At 49.9% G+C, this 22,402-nt stretch overlaps 1 protein-coding gene across 3 annotated transcripts in view; it reads left to right on the forward strand.

Annotated features, from left to right (window-relative positions):
• The window catches only part of Sema5c (Semaphorin 5c), a 48,029-nt gene that overhangs the window by 8,571 nt on the left and 17,056 nt on the right, over positions 1-22,402 (forward strand). For 2 of the 3 annotated variants that reach the window (XM_087359666.1, XM_087359665.1), the window contains exons 2-3: positions 16,820-16,927; positions 20,121-20,220. In XM_087359666.1, coding sequence (XP_087215792.1) covers positions 16,834-16,927; positions 20,121-20,220 — 194 coding nt within the window. In that variant the 5' untranslated portion in view covers positions 16,820-16,833. Of the gene's footprint in view, positions 1-4,998; positions 5,265-16,819; positions 16,928-20,120; positions 20,221-22,402 lie in introns of those variants that run through there. The other variant, XM_022059684.2, reaches the window with a different exon arrangement.

Here is a 22,402-nt window from a genome sequence, read left to right on the forward strand (position 1 = left end):
CCTCGTCCAACTCCAAACACAGGACCACCTCTTGTCGGTTGTCTGCGGCTGCTTATTCAGTAACGTCGGCAGCTACTGCACCCCGGGTGTCTGTTCCGCGCTCATTCCTCGCCCACGTAACAGCAGAGTTTTATGAGACGCGTTCCGCCTCGTCGCTCCATTCGGGTGGGTTTTTGGGTCGCACCGAAATGCAATTGGAATGATGAATTTCATTGGCATTCGGAAGCAAGTGACTGAGGAAAAAGGCTGCAGTTGCTTTGTCGCGATTAATTCTGCTGGATTACAGACATGAATTGTTTTTAATCTTTGTTTGAGTGTGGCCTGCTGCTGTATTTTTCTTTGTGGTCAGGAGGTACTGACTTCAAATCTCGGCCTTAAGGCGGGAGCTGCGTCCACCCTTGCACGGCCCATTTTAATATTATACTTGTGTCTGCGTCTCGTTGTGCTAGTTTCTCCCACCCCACCGCAGTGAAACCTCTTCGCGTAAGTAACTTCGCGAAGTCTACTCCATTCCTCTGAAGCCCTTAAGCGCGAGGCGGCCGACTGGCGCCACTGCTCTCTCTGCGTCGACACATAAAAACAAATAACAAGAAATGTTGAGCTGCAGGTACAAAAGTGTTAAGATGGAATGTCCACTTTCCTCGTTCCGTGACGTGGAGCATGTGTGCATTTAGCGGAATCGTTTTCGTCGTCAAAGAAGACGACCTCAAGGAATTGCACTGTAAATTTTTGCGATTCTTAAATTTTCACCCTGTCCAGATAATTTAGCTTCGTGATTTTGATGCAGTTCCTGTCTTGCGACGTGAAAATGGACCTTTTAAATGCCACATGTGCTGATGCCGACCCCGCGCCTCGTCTCAGGCCCCCCTCCCCCCACATCGTGTCCTGTCACCCGCCTACTTCTGTTTGGTTCCAATGGCTTTAATTCTTTCTTTTGTCTCGTTTTGTTTCATTGGAGGGGAAAAAATGAGCCTCAACACGCGCTCAACCAGTTCCGTTACTGCAGGTTGCATATCTCGAAGTCAAGTGGATTGTTCACGTACAGTCCATGACAAAACTCCTTGCTTGAAAGTACGTGGCAAACATTTCAGCAGTGACTGTACACGCATCAGGCTTTTTGCTTTCCAAGGAAATGAACGGCTGATCGAGACGGGCAGACGCGGATTTTATGAAATAACAGAGATTTCGAAAATTCTGGACCTTTTCGCTGCACGTGGTCGCCTAGCAACGAGACCAGAAACGGAGAAACGGATGAAACTGCAGCCCAGCGCATGAAGGAGCCAAGTCCACCAGAAATAAGCCAAACTTCTGAAGCGAACCTCCTGTGGTTTGTGCTCACATCCAGCGAAGTGTGAGAGAAAACTCCCAAGGATCATTACTGAGTTTTGTAAAAAAAATTAACTTCTTCCAAAGAAAATTATATAAAATGAAGTCAGTATTAACATTCAGTTACCTGTCGCTTTGTTGGATCTCTGAAGACCCTGCCACTTAATTCGTAATTGGCCAGGCGGCGGGAGATGGTCACTTGGGAGACCAAGACGTAGATGGAACGATGGATTATAAGAACACAGAACTGATCTTTCCACTTCCAGCTGACCATCAGCATCTCAAGAGAGGCTGCTGCTTTCAATTGGTTCCAAAATGTAAGGGAGTGCCTCGAGAAACGCCCCTCCCGGATTTCTCTTTTGCTACTCCTTTCCGATGTCATTGCTCTGTTAACAGTCGTCGGCCTGTGCAGCCGGAAGAGAGTAACAGGTGTTGGATGGCTCAATTAGTCCGTCAGTGCTCCAGCCAGAGGATTCGAGAGAAGAACTCGTAGCTCTCCCCGAAAGCAAGCCGACAGTCAAGCAACGAGTAGAAGCGAGCGAAACCTGTAACCAAGGAAAATGTGACCTGAATTATACCGCTCCGGTAGTCATTCGGTCACGGACTGGAAGAAGTTTGTGTGCTTAGTGAAAACGTGGCAGCAAGTGGCAAGCGAACCGCCGGCGGCTCGTGTACCGACCGAGACAAGTCACACAATATCAGGCCTCGTCAGACTTCCATTTAATCCTCATCCCGAGACAGCGGTGTCTGTGTGGACGAGGGTCGCCTCCGCACCCTGGACACTGGCTGGTCGTCGTTGTGACGTAAGATGCGGCGGCTGCACACGCGGTCCCCGCCGGACTTCAGTCACTTTGCTGACAGCTGTCGCGTGCAGTTACTTTGAAATTTCTTTTGGTTTATCTTTTCTTGTGACCCTCGCACCAAACGAATCGACGGGCCTCTGGTTGATAATCAGTGTTTATTTAACGACGCTATATCAACTGCGGATATAATTACAAATGACGGGTAGTGGTGACATGTTCAGTTTGCAGTGACTGAGGAGAATCATGTAGGATGGAGTGGTACCTCGAGCAAGAGTCGAACCGGAACCCTCCACCCCGCCAACGTTGCCGCTGCACCGGCTTGCTCGGTCTGGACTGTGGAGGTGTCTCGGAGGGATCGATCGCTGTCGATAAGGTTTGTGCGAATTCTGCGAGTCATTTCGTCACGATCTGACGAAGATAATCGCACGTTACCCTCGTCACGTAGTCCGTTACCAGGACAACGAAAAGTACACACGGCAGATGACCGGGTTCATGTCGTCAGTCCCGCACAGCCGACAGGGGGTGGTGAGAGAGTTGTGACCGCTCACAGCAAAGCAGAGTAGCGAAATGCAGAGAATTACGTAGCAAGGAACTTCGTAATCTGTGTCGCTCTTTAGCAGTTGTCATGAATGAGATAAGCGGGACACGTAGCACGAATGGGGCATGAGACGTGCTCAGACACTCGACAACTTTAGTTAAAAAACTGAGGATAATATTAAAATACATCTTATTGAAATACGGCGTGAGGACGTGGACTGCCTTGGTCTTGCTCAGAATTTGGTTTGTGACGAGCTGTGATGAACCATCGAGTTCCATAAAAGACGTCAATTACTTGACTGTGCCTGAGGAAAGCCATTGCCTGCGTTGTGTAGCTCTGCTGATTTCAGGGTCGGGAAAGACGTCAGACAGAATCCTCCTGATGGAATGCTCATTAAACCGACATTCAGTGAATACGCGTGTCCACAAGAGGCCGCCGCTGTTCTCTGCCCTGAGCCAATTTAATCTAGTGAACAGCCCCAGGATCTATCTTAATGTTATCCTCTGATCTGTTCCTGCTTCCCTGCATTTCTCATTGCAGCAGGTTTTGGATGTGGTTCACGCCGTTGCTTTAGCTGGTGTTTTTTTCTGGTCTGCTGGTGTGACCACAGTCAGGGTACCACCGCCCCCCCACCACCACCAAAGCCCCGCATCACCTGATCCCGACTCCCCCTCCCCCTCCCTCCGCTCTCCGAGGTAACAAAACACATGGGACGTTGATTCCGGGTTTTTCCTTGGCGAAAACGTCTCAGGCTTTGGTTGCCACAGAACCAAAGAAACAGATTTGCCGACCGAGTTTTTGTGTCACGTGGCCGGGGTTTATCACTCGGCTGTTTTCGCTTTGCCTTGGTGGTTTCTTGGGGTTAAGGAAAGAGAAGTGTGGCAACACTGTTTGTAGGCGTAACCTGTCAGTTACACAAGTGAAAGAGCCGAGTACGGTCATCTTTAGGGGCCCGCAGAGGAGACTCGAAAAAAAGAGAACCGAAGGAAAAGTGCGGTTTGTAATGAAAGAAGGCTCTGTTCTGGCGCCGGTAAAGCAGCGAGCTGCCGTACCCGCAAGAAATGAAGGACGCCATTGTCTCGTGTCGAGCTGCGCCGTTACAATTTGCATTCCAGAACACTCACGTCGTCCAGTGTCGGTCTTCCTCCGACCTGGAGGAGGGATTCAACTTGACAGCCACTGCATCTGAGGTGTCCGTCAGTTTGACCTCCTACGCCGTCTGGCTGACAACCGCGGGAGCACTGCTACCTGGTGGACGCCCCCGAATGCGATCAAGTCCGCCTCCTTCTAGATCCGTGATTCGTCGTTGGCTTTTGGGTCTGAGAACGTCGAATGAGTGTTGTTTCAGCAGATGCGTCCGCCTTTACCCCTAGCAGCCGAAGCTCCCGCGAGACATGTTTAAAAAACAAGTCCGTCTCCGTTAGAAAGGGCCCAACTGGCCCTCGTAGGGAAGACGCGATGAGGTAGTTCTGGAACGACTCTGTCAGATGCAGCCATCTTCAGGGCGGAGTGTAGGATGCCTTGTCGTGTTCATTTATCTCATGGTTGCTCGAATGTGTGGGCGGCCTTGGAATCCGCAGCCCATCTTGTGTACGTGCAGGTTTCCCGAAGCGTGTCGGTGGTTTAAAGACACGTCGTGTTTACGTTCTCTCTGCTAACCAGAGATCGCTTGCGCTTATATCTGTTCGCATCTTCCAAATCCGGAGCGCAACCTTGCCCGGACGCGGCTAATTCTGAGCTGTTGATGTTTTTGCCGGCATTGCGCGCTCCTCCAACTCCGAACGCAATGCGTGATCCACTTGCGTCTAGCTGAGTCTGCGTTCCAGACCTCGAGGTCGCACGGACCGCGAGAGGCCATTACAGTGCACACGCTATGTCGTGAGAGTGTATGGGGGCGTGGAGGTACGTGGCGAAGCTTGAAGCTTCTACGTGCTTCTTAAGGGCGCTTCTGACAAGTTGGGTTCCGAGCTGTTACGTCTATCAGAAGCTGAAGGTGCCTCCGCCCCCGTGATTTAGTCACGGGCACAAATTGCCAGCTTTAGAAGACATTGCGTGGGTCGGGGCAAATGCACCGCATGTTTAAGACCTCGTGGTCTCGAGACCTGCATTGGGCGCGTCGTATGCAACGCTAATTGCAGTTGCCGAGACAACGAGAAAAAACAATGACGCTGCGGGTGAATCTGCTTTCTGGTGTGGCTGTACCTGGCAGGCACGGTACAACCGTGATGCTGTTTGTTGCTGTCGAGGCTTGGAGGGGGGGAGGGGGGATGCAGCGTCTCTACCGGTCCAGATGAGGCGGGAGGGGGCATGAGCGGGCAAGGCAAGCACTACGACTTGGCCGGCGACTCAGTCTACGCTCAAGGACGTAGGGAGACGAAGGTTGGTTGCTCGTGCTGTGTGTTTCTGTTTCGTTCTCAGGGTTTTCGGAAAGAAAACGCTTATCATATTTGCAGATGTCTCTCGAACGTGTTTGTTTGTTTGCAAGGGAACAGTTTCAATAAACATTCGACGTTTTTGTGTGCGTGTGGGTTTATCAGTGACACTCGAACAGCGCGCATGTAGGAAAACACTCCGTGGCCCTGGATAAGTCGCTGGTGGTAAGTTCCACTTCTTGTAAGAACGAGCTTAGGACTGGCTGCAGCGTACCAACCCCGAGGAAGACGGGTTTGTTGTCAGATTGTGTGATGGCGGTAGATGAGAAGATGTTTGACCCGTAGATAACGAGGATAATATTAAAACTGGTGAAAATGGAACAGGGTTTGGGGGTAGACTCTCGTATGCAGCAGAATAAATGGAATGTTTTGAGCGATTGTGTCCCATGTGAAATAACAATCACATTGATGTGTGTAATGCAGTAGATTCCGGTTAATCCGGGCAGCCTTTTGTTTGGGACAAATCTTAAAGAACGAACCCTTTTAACTCTTTACGTGGAGCTTCGCATAATTAAGAAAGCCGCTTAATTCGGCCCAAGTGTTCAAGTCCCGATGTGTCCCAATTAACAGGAATCCACTGCATATGCTTAATATGTTATTTTTATTAGGCTATCTTTAAATAACAAAATGACAGATTGCAAATGTGAGCCCCGTTGAATGCCGAGTACTAACAACGAAAGGTAAAAAAATGAGCATTTAGACTGTAATTAATAATGTGATATCTTGTATTGGCCTGTTTGACTATTCACGTCCGTCGTTTCGGCTGATGCCTCAAGCACGTCTCTTGTTAAATCTCACCCGTAAGCGGCAGATGTACCACACGCAATGAAATCCTGACTTCAACCGGTCCTAGTGGTTCTTTCTTGCCTGATGCTGAAGAGGCTGCGACCGGTCCAGTGCTACACAGATCTGCTTTTAGTTCCAAGTATTCGCGTCTGACCTGAGTACAACCGCGTGAGACGTTGCCGTCAGATGTCCAGCAGCCGAACTGAAATGTTGGTCACCACTCTTATGAGATATTTGTTTGTTTTCAGGTGTCGATTTGGTATTTGTGAATCGATATGATAAACTGTAACGTTTTCGCCGTGATTATGAATTTCTTGTCACGAGGAAGGGCTGGGCAATTTTTGTTAAGAGTCCTTCGTGCTAGGGACCTGGCTGACTGCGTGCGTGAGGCTGTGAACACTTCACGCGAAGCGTGGTTCATTGCGTCAGTCAGTCAAACAAGTGTTGGATTTTATCTTGCTGCAAATAGACTTCGGCTGAGAGTCTAAGCGATCTACCTGCCTGCAGTGCACCTAATGGTTGTCGCCACATTTGCAAGTGCCAAGAGAATGTTTCTGTCTGCACTGTCAAAATACCTTTTTTTCCCAGTTGCCATTGAGAATTCTGCTGGAATTGTCGGGTGTCGGCTGCTCCTAGTGAAAGTGTGTTGGGGACAGCTTTGGCGTCCTGTCAAATTGTCTGAGAGAAACCAAGTCCACTTCGTTAAGCTGTGTCTTTCTAGTTCTGCCGAGTCAGGATGTCTTGATTCTCTTTTATTCGACTTAATTCATAAATCGGGCGACGTTGTTGCCCGGAGGATCTTGTGTCTGCAAATGAGCACTTACGAGGAACCTGAGGCCAGCATAGCGAATTGTCAGCTTGCAGCTGGTCATTATCAAAGATCACGTAACTTAATGTTGGATCGTCCTTGGGAAACCAATTGTCGGCCATTTATGAACCCCTGCTGTTCACAAGCGCCCACGACTGGACCCTGTCCTGAGCCAGGTAAACCTTGTCCACGATGTAATATTTTCCAGCACATGAATCGGGGCCCCCCTGAATTTCTGGAACTGCATATTTCGAACGGTGGCTTATGCGCGTGCGCAGTGTGACAAAGTGAAAACTATATGTAGATATTCTGTCAAGGTCAGTCACACGCAGCTTCGGCTGATCGCGCGCGGCGAGAAACGTCTCAAATGAAATATTTTGTTATAAGCAAACAGAATGTTTTCCGTGCTTACTTTTCAAGCGTTTGGATTCCGGGCGAGAAGGAATTAAGGAACACACGACCTCTTACATCAAGCTCTGAGGGAATAATGACAATAATATTATTGTGGTAGCACGTCGGACGTCTTGGAGAGACGGCGGGCCGCCGAGAACTCTGCATCCGAAGGTGTTAAGCCGCATCTGGAGTGGGCGTGCTTGACCTCATGACGAGTTGCACTTAAGTAAGCTGGGTCACAGAACTGGTATTTCCGTCAAAACGCGTACTCAACTTGACTTCCAACGCCACGATGGCTGAGAAAACTAAGTTTTGAAAGAGGAGCTTTCTCTCTGCCTGCCCCCCCCCCCCCCCCCCCCCCCCCCCCCGATAATTTTCCTTCACTGGAAGCCGTTAGTTTTGTACGTGGTTGAGGCTTCTCGGCTTTTCACGAGGCAAGCAGCGGCTTTCGCTTTGGTCAGTTGGCGTTGCGCTGTGCCGTGCCTGCGTGCCTTATCTTTCCCTGAGCACGTGCATGCATAACGCCAGCGAAACCTTAGGTTCTTGCCCCCGAATTATTTTCAGAGTAAACTAATTTTTTGTCATTTGTCGTCGCATGGTCGTTCATTTGTACGGCGAGGTGTGGACACAGATGGCTTTTGCAGTTTAACGCCTGTCATGGCTGCCGAGCGAGCAGAGAAGACTAGGCTAGAGAAATTGTCACGTGGTTTCGCGAGACTGCTGATGCCCCGTGCAATCAGACCGGAGTGCGAGGGAGTTTCGTGGCCGGAACTGGTGTGAAGAGGCAAGGCAGCATGAGGCCAGGTAGGTCTCCCCGGCCACCCCGCCATTTCACTCGTTCGCCTTCAACGCACGGTCGATATATCGATATCGATACGGAAATTCAGTGGCACCAGCATGCGTGTTCAGTAGCGCCACCCCATCGGCGTATTTAACGTCCGTTCTTCCAAGGCAAAACAACATCAGATACGTTTCGTTAAAGAAATGACTTGTGAAAGTTGTAGCCGAAATTCTGCGACATGTGTGTTTAGAAAATCGCATGATTTGGGCTTGAGGTGAGGTGCTTTGGACTGACTACAAACTGTCTAATGAGCCGGACTTTGTACTTTTGGAGATGGTACAAGCCCTGAGTTTGCTTTCAGGGATGAATTAAGGGCCAAGATCTGGACCCTGGGCCGCCCGATAGTGAACCAGGAGTCCCAGCCACGTCATTTTGCCAGGCTGGGAAATTGTATCGTTGAATAATACAGGAATCGGGGTCAGTGGAGCTGTCGTGATTAATGAAGTGCAACCGGAAGTGAAGCTCTTTTCGCTGATCGGGTTTCAGCTTGCCCAAGGCCGCATCGGCGTTGACAGCACAGCGAAGCCAGGTGGAGTAGTTTCATGCTTTGCTGCTTTGAAGAAGACTGCATGGCCCCAAAAGCGATGGTTACCCGAGACTGAGAAACAGATTTCAGCTGAAGAAGATCCAACTTTTAGAAGACGTCGAGGTCGTATTCTTGGAATTCTGAGTTCGTTTCTCGTCCTAAAGACCAGACATTTGACTCACTTTTCGTAACTTTCCTCAGTCCCTCCACTTTGATGATAATGCCATGGGAGCTCATAGCACCCGATGCTTCCGCGTTCGTTCCAGCTCATCGTGCGCTGTGTGACGTAAGTTCTACCTGTGCGTGGTTCAACACTCGTCCTTTTTAAAACAGTCGTGCGTTGCCTTACGCTAGGAATTATTCTTGGAACACTTACGTATTATCAGCAGTTCTTGCGTCTTCATTCTGGTGTCCGATTAATCATGAGATAAGCCGATGTCATCTTGGCTGGCGTAACTCGACCTCGCCGCTTCACCCGCCCTGGTCCAGTCCTCTGTGCACTCAACTTGACTTTGCAGAAACAGAGCCGAAACTGTACTTGGGCGTATGTTGTTGATGGTTCGTGTTTTATGGTAGTACTCGTTAGAATTGGGCTCCGAGAAGCTGTATCAGCTTTGGCCTCAGTTTTTCGCAGAAAATACGCAACATGGTGCATCCTCACCCCGAAGGAAGAGCATTTGGCGAGGAGACGTTTTGAAACCGCGAGAGACAAAGTGACCTGTAACAGTCGAGTATTCTATAATTTACGCTGGCTACTCGTTTTCAGTTATGATGATGATGAAATTATAGACGAGGTGGGCAGTTGGAGACGAGAAAATATTTCAATATTGGTCGCGCAGAACCTGGGGAGACCACTTACCGGACCACCGTAGGGTCATTGCGAAAGAGGCGGAGACCACCGGCTTCTCTGGACAGATTTCATGCAAGCTATTTAGTACGCTGATAGTTGCATCTGATTCTGTAATGTTAACCGGAAATTCTGGCTGGTTTATGTTACTGTTGGAATGCAGTGAGATTTCTGGCGGCTCTAACTTCGTACTTTGGTCTGTCGGGACGGATGTGTTTTGTCGTAGGGACTTTATAGAACGGAGGTTATCTGCTGACCTCTGAATGCTTTTGAGACATGTAGTTATTCGTACTGAAAATAGCCGTTGGATTTTGTCCACGAAACCACGCACTTCTGGTCATCAGTTGCGTATAAACAAAACTTATACAAAAGTATGTTTGTTAATTTCCTGTCTGAAGCATTTTCTATTCGGAATAGAGTAAAATATGGAGACCTTGTGTCTGCTATGATTTTCAACTTCGAAAATTGCAAAAAGATTTTTAAAATTGTAAATGTATTGAAGATTGGTTACAATTTCTTAAAAATAAAAATTTCGATGGTTGTATTAATGAACATTTTCAAAAAAAATCTAAAAATTACAAACAATTTCAAAATTGACTAGAATCTCTAAAAATTAAAAATTTTCGAAAATGTTCAATATAAGCATTTTTTTTGAAAATGAAAAAAATCAAATTTTTTAAGTTTTAAACATTTTAAAAACTGGCTAAAATTAATTTTTTTTGAAAATTAAAAAATCCTTGGTTTTCATACGAGTCACGTAGGCAAGGATTTCGTTGTGTCATGCCATGTATGTGATGTTTGGTTTCCTCACGGCGTCGAATTTAACACGTTGTAGTCTGGGAGATGTTGACTGCCGTTTCAAAAGTGCTTTCTGCAACCGTTCGTCAGGGTGTAACGGAGGAAGTCGGCGGGCTCTTGTGACCACGGCGATACACCTTCGGTTCCATTTTCTTAAAAGGCGTGGGATTTATTGACCAGCTGGCCAAGTATCAGCTTTTCAAGCTCTGCACCTCAGTCGAGTTTGTTGGTTAGCCAACGTCGGGTAGAGCAGGGGCTGAAACAGTTTTGCGGTCGTGTTCTGTGCACCAGGTCACAGAGCGCAGTGCCTTGACTTGCCTGTAGGGTTCAGCACGAGTCATCGTCCCTACTCTTGACTTCGGCGTCGCGCGGAGAATACAAATGAACGGCACCAGACATGCGGTCACGTGCTGCCAGGCCAGCCCATCCCAGGGTGTGACGACCAGCGCCCGGGACGTGGCCCCTCGCTTATGAAGTGCGCACTTCCATATTCACTCGTCCGGTTTCCTCCGGTACGTCGCCCATGCTCTGATTACTAAGCAGTGGTCTTCGTCCATCGCTGTTCCCTTCCTCGGCAGTCGTTGATGCACTGGACTTTCACTTTTCTCTGCCTCGGCTGAAAGTAAGAAAAGTGGTCAACGGGTTTAATTCCCATAAATTATACGAAATCCCGGGCGAAGAACGTGTTCGCTAGTAGAGGATTTGAACATAAAAAATTACATCGACGCCGCTGGCTTTTGATGTCATCGGCTATCTGTTATTTCACACCTCTCGATGCTGATTACGCTACGTTATCAGGGGACAGTAAACATCGTTATCACTTGGAGTGATTAATCTTGCTCCAATACGATTATCGCACTTTGTGATTAGAATCTTTCATATTATCGAGTATCGAGTATCGAGTTTAGCTTCTGCACTGGTCGCTCACCTCGTCATGAAAATTTGCGATGTTGTGGAACTCTGGCCTTCCACGTGTTTTGTACTTGAGCCAGTTGAATCCATTCTCCTTCATTTCGTCAGCGTAACAGTTTACGTTTTACGTCCTTTGTCTCTTCAGCCCCTCGGTTGTTTCAGTACGAAGATCCGTTCGTGTGTGCAGTGGTCGGCGAGGCGTTCAGAATCGCAAAGAACTCTTGGATGCCACAACTCATGTAATAAGCGAGAAGAAATGAAAACCCGCGTCGCCATGACAGCGTGCAGCTCTGTCTATTTCTCCCCACACTTTTCTGTCCCTCTGTTCGAAAATGTGCGTGCGCTGCGTTTTTGGGTCAGTAGGTGGAGAGAGAGTGGTCGCTTCGTCTCTCCCGGAGTGACCATATGTTCGTCGGAGTCAGGGTTTGTTTCTCGTGCGATTATCACCAGGAGGAACATCGCCCTTCAAAAGATGCTCCAGTCCTTTTTGTCCTCTTGATGGTACGCAATTCTTCAGCAGGAAGACCTTGTGATCTGCAATGCAAGTTTTTATATGGTAAGACGGAGGAAAATATGTTATTAAATGTCTTCAGCATTGCTTCCTGTGTGACTGCGCCGTTTGTATCCTCGGCTGGTGCCGGACCGCCCTGAGATGCGTCCACAAATAGAAATTAGCTTAAACGTAGCTCCTCCTCACATAATTCAGAGTTGACGAGTTATTTATAATCACCCGCTGAGTTAGGGCACAAAAAACATAGTAATTACAACTGCGGTACCCTGTTCGAGACTTGACGGGGCATTGGGTGTTTCATCTCAGCCGTTTCGTGTGCTCCCGGAAGCCAGTGGATCTCGTCGCTAATTATTACGTGGCCACTGATCACGACAGTGTTTGTTAATTCTCTTGCCGCCTTGGAACGGAGGTTGGATAGTGAGTGAATGGTGGGTGGAGTGTACGGCAGGGGAAGATTTGTCAGCAGAATCGCAGGAAGATTCGGTTGAATGAAGCCGTTACACTCCGTGTCGCTTCCTTACGCAACGTCGTGTTGAGGTCAGGCGAGTAGAAATTGTTGGATTTGAGCCCAGTGGGCGCCTTTGGGTTCAATTACGTAAGAGCAGCGTGTTCCAAGACTGCCCAATTAGGAGAGCCGAGGGGGAGGGGCGTGGTGGATGAATCCCGCTCGAGAAATTGAAGGGTACCGCTTAGATACGCGACTGTATGGAGATTCTTGTATCTCACCTCGCACGGTGTGTGGCCACACCACCGGGGAGGTCCGGAATGCGATAGAAGAAGTTTCTTTCGATTAATTCCTTGTTCAGAAGCTGATTCACAGCGCGAGAGGATCCAGAACACGCGATGAAAAGTGACATCTGGAGGGTTACGTCGTCTAAAGAGCCGTTCCATTCTGTGCTCGCACGTGCGTTACACAGCATCGTATGAGACGCGGTGGTGAATGGTTAGGGATGTAGAAGGAGGCGGGCGTGGTATATTTGTGCCCACTTTCTCTGTACAAGATTATTTAGTAAAGAAGTCAGTTTATTAAGCTTGAGAAGTCATGAAACATCAATCAAATCGAGGAGAGTGACGTTGGGCGGTCATGTAGACGCATGCCGACATAGGAGGGTAGCATTTAACATGGATCTGATGCGTCACGTGCCACGGTGTCAGGGGCAGAATATCGTTCAGTGGCGTGCTCTTGTCAACGCGGTTATGAACTTTGGATTCACATGTAAGGCGAGTAACTCAGTGACCGGGCTGGCGGATTAGGCAGGGCGGTGGAACACGCGGAGGGCCGGCCTCGGGTCCAGTAGTGAGGCTGCCCGAGATGAGGTCAGCAAACTCTTGGAAACTGTGACGTCAGAACTTCTGGGTACGTCTTGCCAACTTCACGTCGTGGACTGTCAGAGGACTGCTTCGTGTGCCAAAAAGTTTTCATTTGTTCTTGTTTGTTTATTACTCCGTTGCCATGACGTTCCGGTACTGCAGGTAGCCGCAGCTGAGCGCGTAGACCACACGACATTTGCGTCTGTATTAAAATGCTTCGCGTGTTTTCTTGGAGCAAGGCGTCGTCGTCCAGACGCCTTGGTCTTGCGTTCGAGAGCTGATCGGTTCCAATTTTATCGTCTGTCTAGGAAAACGATTATTTCCACAGAATGCAGTTGGAACAGCGCCGTTAAATAAGCCAAGAGTAAGTTTTTTGTCGTTTTCAAGCGAGTCCCTGGTTGTCCCCAGGCCGAGCCGCCGCGAGCCTGCATTCGTTGCATTCTGGTCGGGCGTACCTTCGAGAGCGATGTGGCCCAGCGCGCCGTGGGCATCGGACCCTCTCAGCGACGACCTAATATTAGCAGCCCTTTCTTTGTTCCGTGAGGCGGGAGGTACGAGTGACTGACATCCTCGCGCCTCGGCAGAATTGGAGAGTTGGTTGTCTTGTCTGTCGAGGTTTCCGGAAGCGATGCGATGTGATTTCTCCTTTCTTAACAACGTGAAGAAAATGTACCCGCTGCCCCAGCCGACCCTTCGCGTCGAATTTAAAACGCTTCCTCCACGTCTAATTCCTTCTGGCGTTCAGTGGCGGTTCTGTCAACGAAAACAGTGCCGGGTCGGCTGGGACAGGGCCCACAAATTGTTGGTAGACTCGTAATACGTTTGTCGGGCCTGATAGTCGCTCAGTTACTTAGAAATTTACCTCTTTTTCCCGAATGTTTATTACCGCGCTCACAAAAGTCCGCCGCTGGACTCTGTCCTCAGGCAAGATGAATCCTTTCCTCAACCTTAGACGTTATTTTCTTAGACACCAGTTTTAATATTATCCTGGCACTTCGCAGCCCATGTTCTCAGGACAACAGACCAAGCCTGACACCCGCACAGAACAGCTGTTCATATCCTGCCAGTACGTTTCGTTTTGTGTGAAACCCGGAGGCTTCGGGCAAACGAACTTGCAGAGCATTTTCGTTGTCAATGCGATGAGCAGGAAGCCTACGTGCCCGTTCGCTTGTAGACTGCCTTTAGCTTCAATTTTTGATCATGTTATCTAAATAATCATGACCCCGTGACCTGCATTATCGACAGATGATATACGAGGCCTCGCTTTTCCTCCAAAAGCTAAGCCTTTCTCCGTTTGTGTGTAACGCGTACCAAAGAACACTTATCTTTGATCTCGTGTTGGTGTACCGATGTATGGCGGCAGTTGCCATTTGGGGGGGGGGTGCTGATGTGCTGTACCACGCGACACGGGCAGAAGGGACAACAGAAGAATGATGACACTTTTTCGGAAATCAGCCTGCTGCAGTGAAAGACGTCTCACTCCTGTGTGTTTCGGGTGTTAAATTCCTTCGCCTCGGCGCAGTCTGCTCCAGCAGCATCAAGCACTGTGGAGCCGCAGGTTCTGACTTGGCCCACACATGGGAACTCGTAACGCAATCGACTGATTAGTCCTCACCTGCGCCACTCGATCACAAACTCGCGTGTTGCTACACCCCTGGCTGCAAGTGGCTGTCGACTTGCAGCACAAAGTGATTTTAAAAACCGGACACGTCCCTCGGTGCCAAATTCGGCGCCTAGATTGTTCAACGACGTGTGTTTAGCCCGGAAATGAAAACAGCTGTTGTTTTGACACCGTTAACGGGCCGATAGTGCGGGGGGGAGGGGGGGGCTTCAGACGTTCTCGGTCGCTGTGAGGCAGCTTGCATAACGCACTGAGCGGTGTTCGCCGGCTGCTCCGATATTACGTACGTGACATTATCAGAGGAAGGCAATTTACGACCTGTTTCCATGGTAACGTGCTGTGATACTAAAAGAAGCGAAGTGTTTCGTTTATCGTTCCAGATAGCGACTGTAAGTCCACCGATCGCTCCATGCCTGGGGACTTGTGATTTCAGGCATGCTAGTGATGTAGGCGGTGGACCATATGATGATGTTTCTTGCAAATAGCATGTAATTTACCCAAAAGAAATGTATTCGACTCTGAATTGGGACTAGACTGCACAGGAACGGAATGTAGCCCAAGATCTTCACGTGTTGCTTGTCCGACCCATGTCCATGTTCTGCACTGGGGCTGCAGTGCGTTTACAGAACCACGCAGTTTCGCTTTGTTCCTGTATTTAAAAGGACGAGAGAGGCCTCGGGTTGTTCTTAAGGTGGGACGCCGCGGGTTTGCATGGCTGCATACCACCCAGGTGCGGCGATTTGCTCCGGGGCTGGTCCAAGGTCGCGTTCGCGCGGGGCCCACACAGGCGCCGCCCGAACGCCCCCGCGTGGCTCTTTCTTTGTTCGCTGTGGGTGCACAGGCCGACGTGTCTTCAGGTGCTCTGCGTGTTGCATAGCGACAGTTCCTCTCGTTGTACGTTTTGGAACTCCTCAGGCTTCTTCTGGGGCATTGCCTCGCAGTGCGTCGTCCAGTGAACATAGCCCACTCATGCACTTGACTCCTATACATAAATTACAGAAGACTGTTACGTCCAAGGCGAGGTTAAAAGAATGTGGTTCGGTGCTGACTCCCACTTTGCATCTGCTCCGTTCTTCGAACTCCGAACGTTCGTCTTGAACGGGTTTTTTCCTTGTTGACGTGCGTCGGGCCCCAGTGGGGCGCGGTCTGCCGGGTGCAGCTGAAGGTAGCGACCGATTACTGCCCTGTTCTGCATTGTGGCAACCCGTTTGAGCGACGTCACTGGACAGCTCTGTGGTCTGATTCCTGCCCCTAAATAAGTAGCCCTGTAGGTACAGCACCCTGATGTCGTGCCCCCTTCTTTTTTGGGACGATGTCCTGTCATGGACGCAGAACGTGTTTGTTAACCTGGTCACACCTCCGTATGAGCTGCAGGCAGAAGTCATTTTGACTGACGGCGTCAGATAACCTCCACATGTTTTCTTAATGTGTGGTCCACGTACGAATTGCTCGAAGGCATTGCAGCTTCTGAATGAGACAAGAGGAAGCTTGAGTCAGTGTTCGAGTCCGAAGCTGTTGCGTGCACTTTCCAGTTTCCAGCGGCGTCTGTCCGTACGGCACAGCAGCTAGACCGGATAAGGAAAACGGACGGATGGACCAAGCGTCAGCTTGGCGCGATGTCGAATTACGCAGATGTCGTCGTCATATCAGCCGTGTCTTCTTCCGCGAGAATCTCAACTTGCCTTCCCGTCGACGAAGTATGATGCCTCCGCAGTGCGAGATGGTTTCACGTCTTTTGCGAGAAGGTGCATAAACTCTGTGGGCATTCTGTACGTCGTGTTAACGGCGCACCACGCGTGAGGCGGGCCCCACTCCGAGGACACGTGTCCGGAGATCAGCTGACAAAAACGAGTGCAGCAGCTCCTGTCTTCGCGGCCAATTGAACTCGACACTCGAGCGCCCCCGCGTAACTTGGCAACTGACGACAAATTGTGGGTCACGTGCCAGGTTTCATTCTACCTCATAAATCGTGTCGCCCTTGCAGATTAAGTTAATTGAATGCTATCACGTTGGTACTTGTTATTTATGTTCAGAATTTTCTTCCTGAAGATGTTTCGCTTCAGTAGAATTTGAGGGCATTTCGTTTGAACCCCCTTCACTTTTCGCTGCGCATGCGCCATAGACGTCACATGCGGCGAAATCGTTGGTTGGAAGTGCCAGCTGGAATATTGTTACTCCAGCGAAAACAGCGAAGTATGTATTGCACACAGAATTTTAATGCGGAAACTTCTCTCGGAGATTGTATAGAAACATGAAGGCCCTTCTTTGGTGGTGTGTGTGGGGGGGGGCGGTCTCTTGAAGACCGCGTGTGCTGTGTAGTCACGTGTTAACAGGCTAACTGGTGTGTGGTGTTCTCTGTCCTCCAGGTGCAGAGCTGAAGATGATCCGGCATCACCGACGCCTCCTCGTCGTCCTAACTGTGACGTCGCTGTGGCCTTGTGTCTTCGCCGATTTCCGCTTCATTTCGTACGAAGGTGAGTCACGTCTCCGGGCGCCGCCCTCACGATGCATCTTCGTGCTGGGATTTCGGACAATTTCTGTTTTATCCCCGCGGGGGCAAGGAAGTCGACGCGCGGTGTATCAGGGGTGTACATGCGTAGTTCGTTTTGTCCTTTCTCGTGCTCCATAATATTTTTTGTCCCAGAGGGGTGTACAAATCATGCAGCTGAAGTGTGTTCAAAGGAGGGCGTCGTGCGAAGACAGGAACCTTTGTTTGTGGAGTTTCATTCGGCACAGACGTCTCTCGACAGGAGAGCTCATTCATTGTCTTCGGATGCGGTGACCGGAATGCAGAAGCATCCGTATACAAGACGCTCCATTGTCATCCGTGTTTCCACGTGCCCTCGACGAAACCGGTCGATGTCGCGCCGCCATGTTGTGACGACGACCGTCAATCAAGTACTCCTTTCTGTTCCTTTGCAACAGTCAATGCAAGAACGCGGACCGCCTCGTTTGCTGCATCGCGGGCGAAGAGGCAATTTGTCATGAGAGTGCGTCAGGCAGCGTGCGCCCGAGGGGACACTGCGCTGGACCAGAATCTGCTCTGGAAGGTCTGTCGCCCTCGGCCCTAGCAACCAGTGTTGCCAGGTGCGGGATCCCAGCGTAAAGACTCGCGTAGCTGGAAGGGTTTAAGAGCTCCTCCCATCCTTCAGTAGCCCCTGTCTAGGAATCACGAGAACGTCAGACCCGCCCCTAGCGACTGATCTCCTGAAACTTTTGAATGTCCGAGGGCGGCCCTAGGAGTCTAGGTTGTCTCTAGCGCGCCGCTTGAACGAAGAATCTTGCAGCGAAGGACCTAATGAAGAACTTTTAGCCAGTGGCACATGTCCATCGGTGGACTGGAGCGTCGTCTGTCGTGTCAGGGTGTGGGCGCACCGAAAGGTACTAATTGCTGAGCCATTCACATCTGATTGGTCCATCACGCCAGGAATTCGTGTGTTGACTCTGGCTTCAAGCCGCGCCGCGCTGACTGGCTGGCCACTTTACGCTGTTAGGGACCGCATCTCTTTGTCATTCACTAGGCGACCACCGGGTGTGGCTTCGTGTATCCGCTGCAGGGCACGACTGAACTGATTCAGGACCGCACCGCCAGAAGGCAGCAGTGGTAACTCGGTCTAGTATTTAAGTTCTGTTCGTGTTAATTAACACACCGGCCAAAACACGTAGACATGACCCGTTTTGAGTTCCGTTGGACCTTTATGAATTTCAAGCTGTATTCGTGAATGGGAAACGGGGTTCGCATTCCGCTCGTCGCCGCGACGTGTTTACCTAATAGCTGTAATAGCAGAGGCTGCTTCGGTGCTGTCCTGGTACTTGCCTGCGCCGCCCAGAGCAGTATTTTTTTTAGTGTTTTGCGGGATTTACGTCGACGAGTAGGTCGTCGGCACACATTTTCTACGGTGTCATTTTGATGAGGGTTGTCCGTTTATGCGTTGTTGATAATATCGAATCGTCCAGGTGAAGGTTCCTGGCAACACCAGAACACGAAAATGAGATTGTCACAGTTCTCAGTTTCAAAAATTGAACACGGAGTCGGCGCGAGCCTTTTTTGAAGTCGGGTCACGTCCTGCTCCGCCCCGTGTTCGTCTCGTGATTCTGATGTCTTTGTTCTGGGATTTAAAATTCGTCGTGTGTGACCGTGACCGTTACCGGGTAGGCAGGACTTGGTCGGAGCGTCGAGCAAAACAAAGTAAGCAAGCAGCAGACTTGAAACAATGGAGACTTGCATAGTTCTGAGTCGGACGGATGAAAAACCGAACGTGCCGTTACGCGGTCGCAGGTGGCTCGTGTCTCCAGAGACCTCATCAAGGACAGTCCGGAGTTCAAAACCATGCTGGGCTTGCTGGTACCGGAATGAAGTGTTGGTGAGCTGGTCGGAGTCAGCACTGGCAAAGCGGAATGTGGGAAGGTAGGGATGTCATCGAAGGTCAGTTTAAACGAAAATCAGTGAAGTGACTTTTGGGTTTGGAGGTCTCTAATCTCCACTTGTGTGTGTGTGGTTCTGTTCCTCGTTCTGAAAGTGTGTCATTCCGTCCGTGCCGGGTCACGCGCCCGTTGAAACATCGCAACGCATGAAGGAAGTGACGCACGGGATTGGATAAAACAAGGAACTTGTTTCGGGAGGAGGATGCAGTTCGTTGTCAGCAGGAACACCGACTTCCTCGATTGAGAGCACGCAGAAAGGGCGGGGTAGTAGGCGAAATGAGATAATTGGGACCCCCTCCCCCCGCCTCTACCAAAGTCTTTGATTGGACGTGCAGGAAAGTTGCGTGACTCACGATGAGGGCCACTTGTACGCTTTTGTAATCATGGTAATGAACGACAAGCCTAGTAATTTATCTGAAGTTACCGGGTTTGATTCCAATTGCCGCCACTAATATTAACATTGAAAAGAAACACGTTTGAAAGCGTATTGAGAACTTGTCACCTGAAGACTGGAACGGAGCCAGTTCCCGAAACGTCGTGTATCAAATACAGCTCATACAGTGGACAGTGTCTGGTTTTTATGACAAAGCCTTGCTGTTGTTAACGTCTAATGTTCATCTGTTAAAAAATGTGTTAACTAATAGGGCGTTAGAAATCCAGGTGACTTGTTATGGGGTTGGCCCTTTTGAAAAAACACATTACAGTTCGCCGCTGGCCGTCAAAATTCTGCCAACCATTCACAAAGTCCCTTTGCCACTCGGCGTTGTATGACGTGTGTAGTTCAGAAAGCGCCATTACACACCACGGGGGAGGGGGACGTGAATTTCTGATCTGTCAGCCTTTGAAATTTTCAAGGTCATTCGCCAGTCATTTTATTTAAACGCACATTTCTCCCGACCTGTATGAAACTGAATGAACACATTCCTGTCAGTTTGAGGTCATAGATAGGTCAACGCCACTTCTAGATCACGACAAGACCAGTCTAAGGTTTTGAGGAGTACAGGCCTGTAAATTTTGCAAGCTCACTACATGAGAATTTTTTCTCACGCTTATATTTACGTAACTGCTTTAATATGTGTGACCATACTCACATGCCACTTGCACCATAATGAAATCCTGTGACCTGTCTTGTAACCCTGAAAATAAAGGAGGTCGCGTCAGAGGGTTTCGCCCTGCTCGGCCCCGAAGTGGACAGAAATGTTGCTCGCGTTTTGATTCTCTCTGTCTGTCTGTCTGTTACAGACCTCCTGCCGACTGCAGACCGCTTCACCGACGCTGGAGTATCGGCGTTCGACCAGCTTCTTTTCGACGTCTTGAGGGACCAAGTCGTCGTGGGAGCCAGGTGAGTTGGTCGAAGCAGGGTGCCCCGTGCTGTCCCCCCAGTCACTGTACGACGTGTCCAAGGACGCAAATGGAGTTTATTCTGAAATCTGTGCCTCGAAACGCGAGAACCAAAAAATATGTGCTTGTGGGTTGTGACGCCTTCGGACTGATAGGCAGACACCGACGTTCCGAGGGGAGCTGCTGTTTCCATCTTCAGGGCTGAGCGTACTGTTCTAGACTCTGTGGAGATGGTCTGAAGGGAGGGTAGCTGCTAGTACAACCTGGTCGCTTCTGAATGACCGCGTTCCTGGGGCGTGTCTGCACGTTCCTCAGCCGTCTTGTGGCAGTAACAATTGTTCATCGCAGTGCAAAGACGGCTTTCTTTTAAAACTACTTAGTTTTGTTTTGCTTTGTTTATTTTTATTACTTTTGTTTCCTGTCTGGTTTTCTTTTCTGTGTCTTCGCTTGTCATTTTCTTGGTTCAGCTCTGGCCTCTTTTCTGTATTCGCCGCACGTCCAACCTCTCGCTTCCAGTTGCATTCTGGCTTCGACTCGCTGTCGGAGCTCGTTTTAAGCCGCGACGCGACAGCGAACACCCGTCTCGTTCAAGGCACCGTGTATTAGTTGTTTGTTTAACGACGCTGTCAGTAGCTCAGATAATATGTGTAGTTCCGACTGGCAGGATGATTAGTGAATGACAAATCAGAAACTGTTTGATGCAATGGTCTTCCGGTTGGACGTTTTCCTACAGATGTTCCACACAAAATTCCAAGCCGTCTCCCCATTTGTGTCGTTTGTGGCTGAACTCATCTCATCTGTCTGTGTCCGCAGTCGGTGAACACGCAAAAGTGGGCCCTAGCCTGGGGGGCTTCGAACTGTGCCCCAGTTGGGGCCTGCTGTGTCATTTCTGAGCGTAAGACAAAGGACTCTCGTCAGTTCACTACCCCGCCCCCGTGAGCGTAGGCCGTAGGAACTGCCTTGTGTGTGGCGCGGCCTACGAGCGAAAGAAATTAACATACGGGTTCATCGTCTGCCCTCAGAACGCACGAACGTCGTAACGCAGTAATAGCTGTACTCCTTTGGAGTACACACATTTGGTTCATTGGTCTTGGGGTGAGGTTTCAGGTTCTCACGGCGAAGAGTGTGAACACGGCTGTCATCTGAATGTTTTACCGCGTCGTCTGGTGGATGTTTTCCGACGATTCAGAGAATACTACTGCCTCCATGGTCAGGGTTATTAGTAACGAGGAAGAGTAGTAACACCCCGTGTTTTGTTCTGATTCTCGGAGTTTCTCCACCACATGCGTCGCGTGGCAGCGCTGGTTGTCCGGAATATGTGGGTCAAGGCAGGACGTGGATGTAATTTGGCCGGAAGGCATCTTGCTGAGCCTCGCCGGAGGTCTCAGTATTAGGATCTATTGCCATTCAGAATAATTTCGCAGAAACGCGCGCGTCTGTACAAACAACGAAGCAAAATTTCCCCCCCCCCCCCCCGCACGTTCGTTGCCAGAAATGACAATTGCCACTCCATTCGTCGTCCAGTAGGCACGAAGTACTTCAGCTGTCGGGGTGTTGAGCCGCTAGAGTGGGCCCTCATGTCCTGGCGTCTGTACAGAGGGTCCCGCTGATTGGCTGCACTTCTTGAAAGAATGTAGGGCGCTGTTTTTCTGGTCGACCGACCGACCGGTTTGTGAGCTCTCCTGCCGGTAGGATGTCTGCACTGATCAGGAGGTCCTGCGTTCTAGGAAATGGCTCTGTTCTTTTCAAGTCATTGGAGAATCCAGACGGCTGGGATTGTAGTTGTGGTCTGTAGTTCGAAGCCGCGCAAGAACGGGCGTTGGAAACGTTCGCTGTTCTTCCTTTACCGCCTCGTCTTACTATTTTCGCGTTACTGAACCGAGTTTACTTGGCTCTGTCACGCTCCTGGCAACACTTCGCCTCTGGTAAATGAGGTTACGTGCCCTTGATGATGAGTTATGTGGCCTCTGACCGTCTGACGTACCTGTTCGCTGTTTTGTCCTGTCCTGGAATCGGTCATCACAAGGAACGCGCCTTTGCGGTCACGTGACAATATCAGACGGTGCCGCAGTACCGACCTTCTCCTTCCAAATCCCTCGCTAGCGTGAGTGCAAATATGTACCGGAGAACGCAGACAAGTTTCAGCTGTTTGCTTAACCTCGGGTCAGTATGCTCACTTGGTA

Source organism: Zootermopsis nevadensis, unplaced genomic scaffold (genome assembly GCF_977971745.1).
Source record: "Zootermopsis nevadensis isolate Lab colony 2312 unplaced genomic scaffold, Znev_1.0 Znev_ptg000032l, whole genome shotgun sequence".
NCBI lineage: Eukaryota > Metazoa > Arthropoda > Insecta > Blattodea > Termopsidae > Zootermopsis > Zootermopsis nevadensis.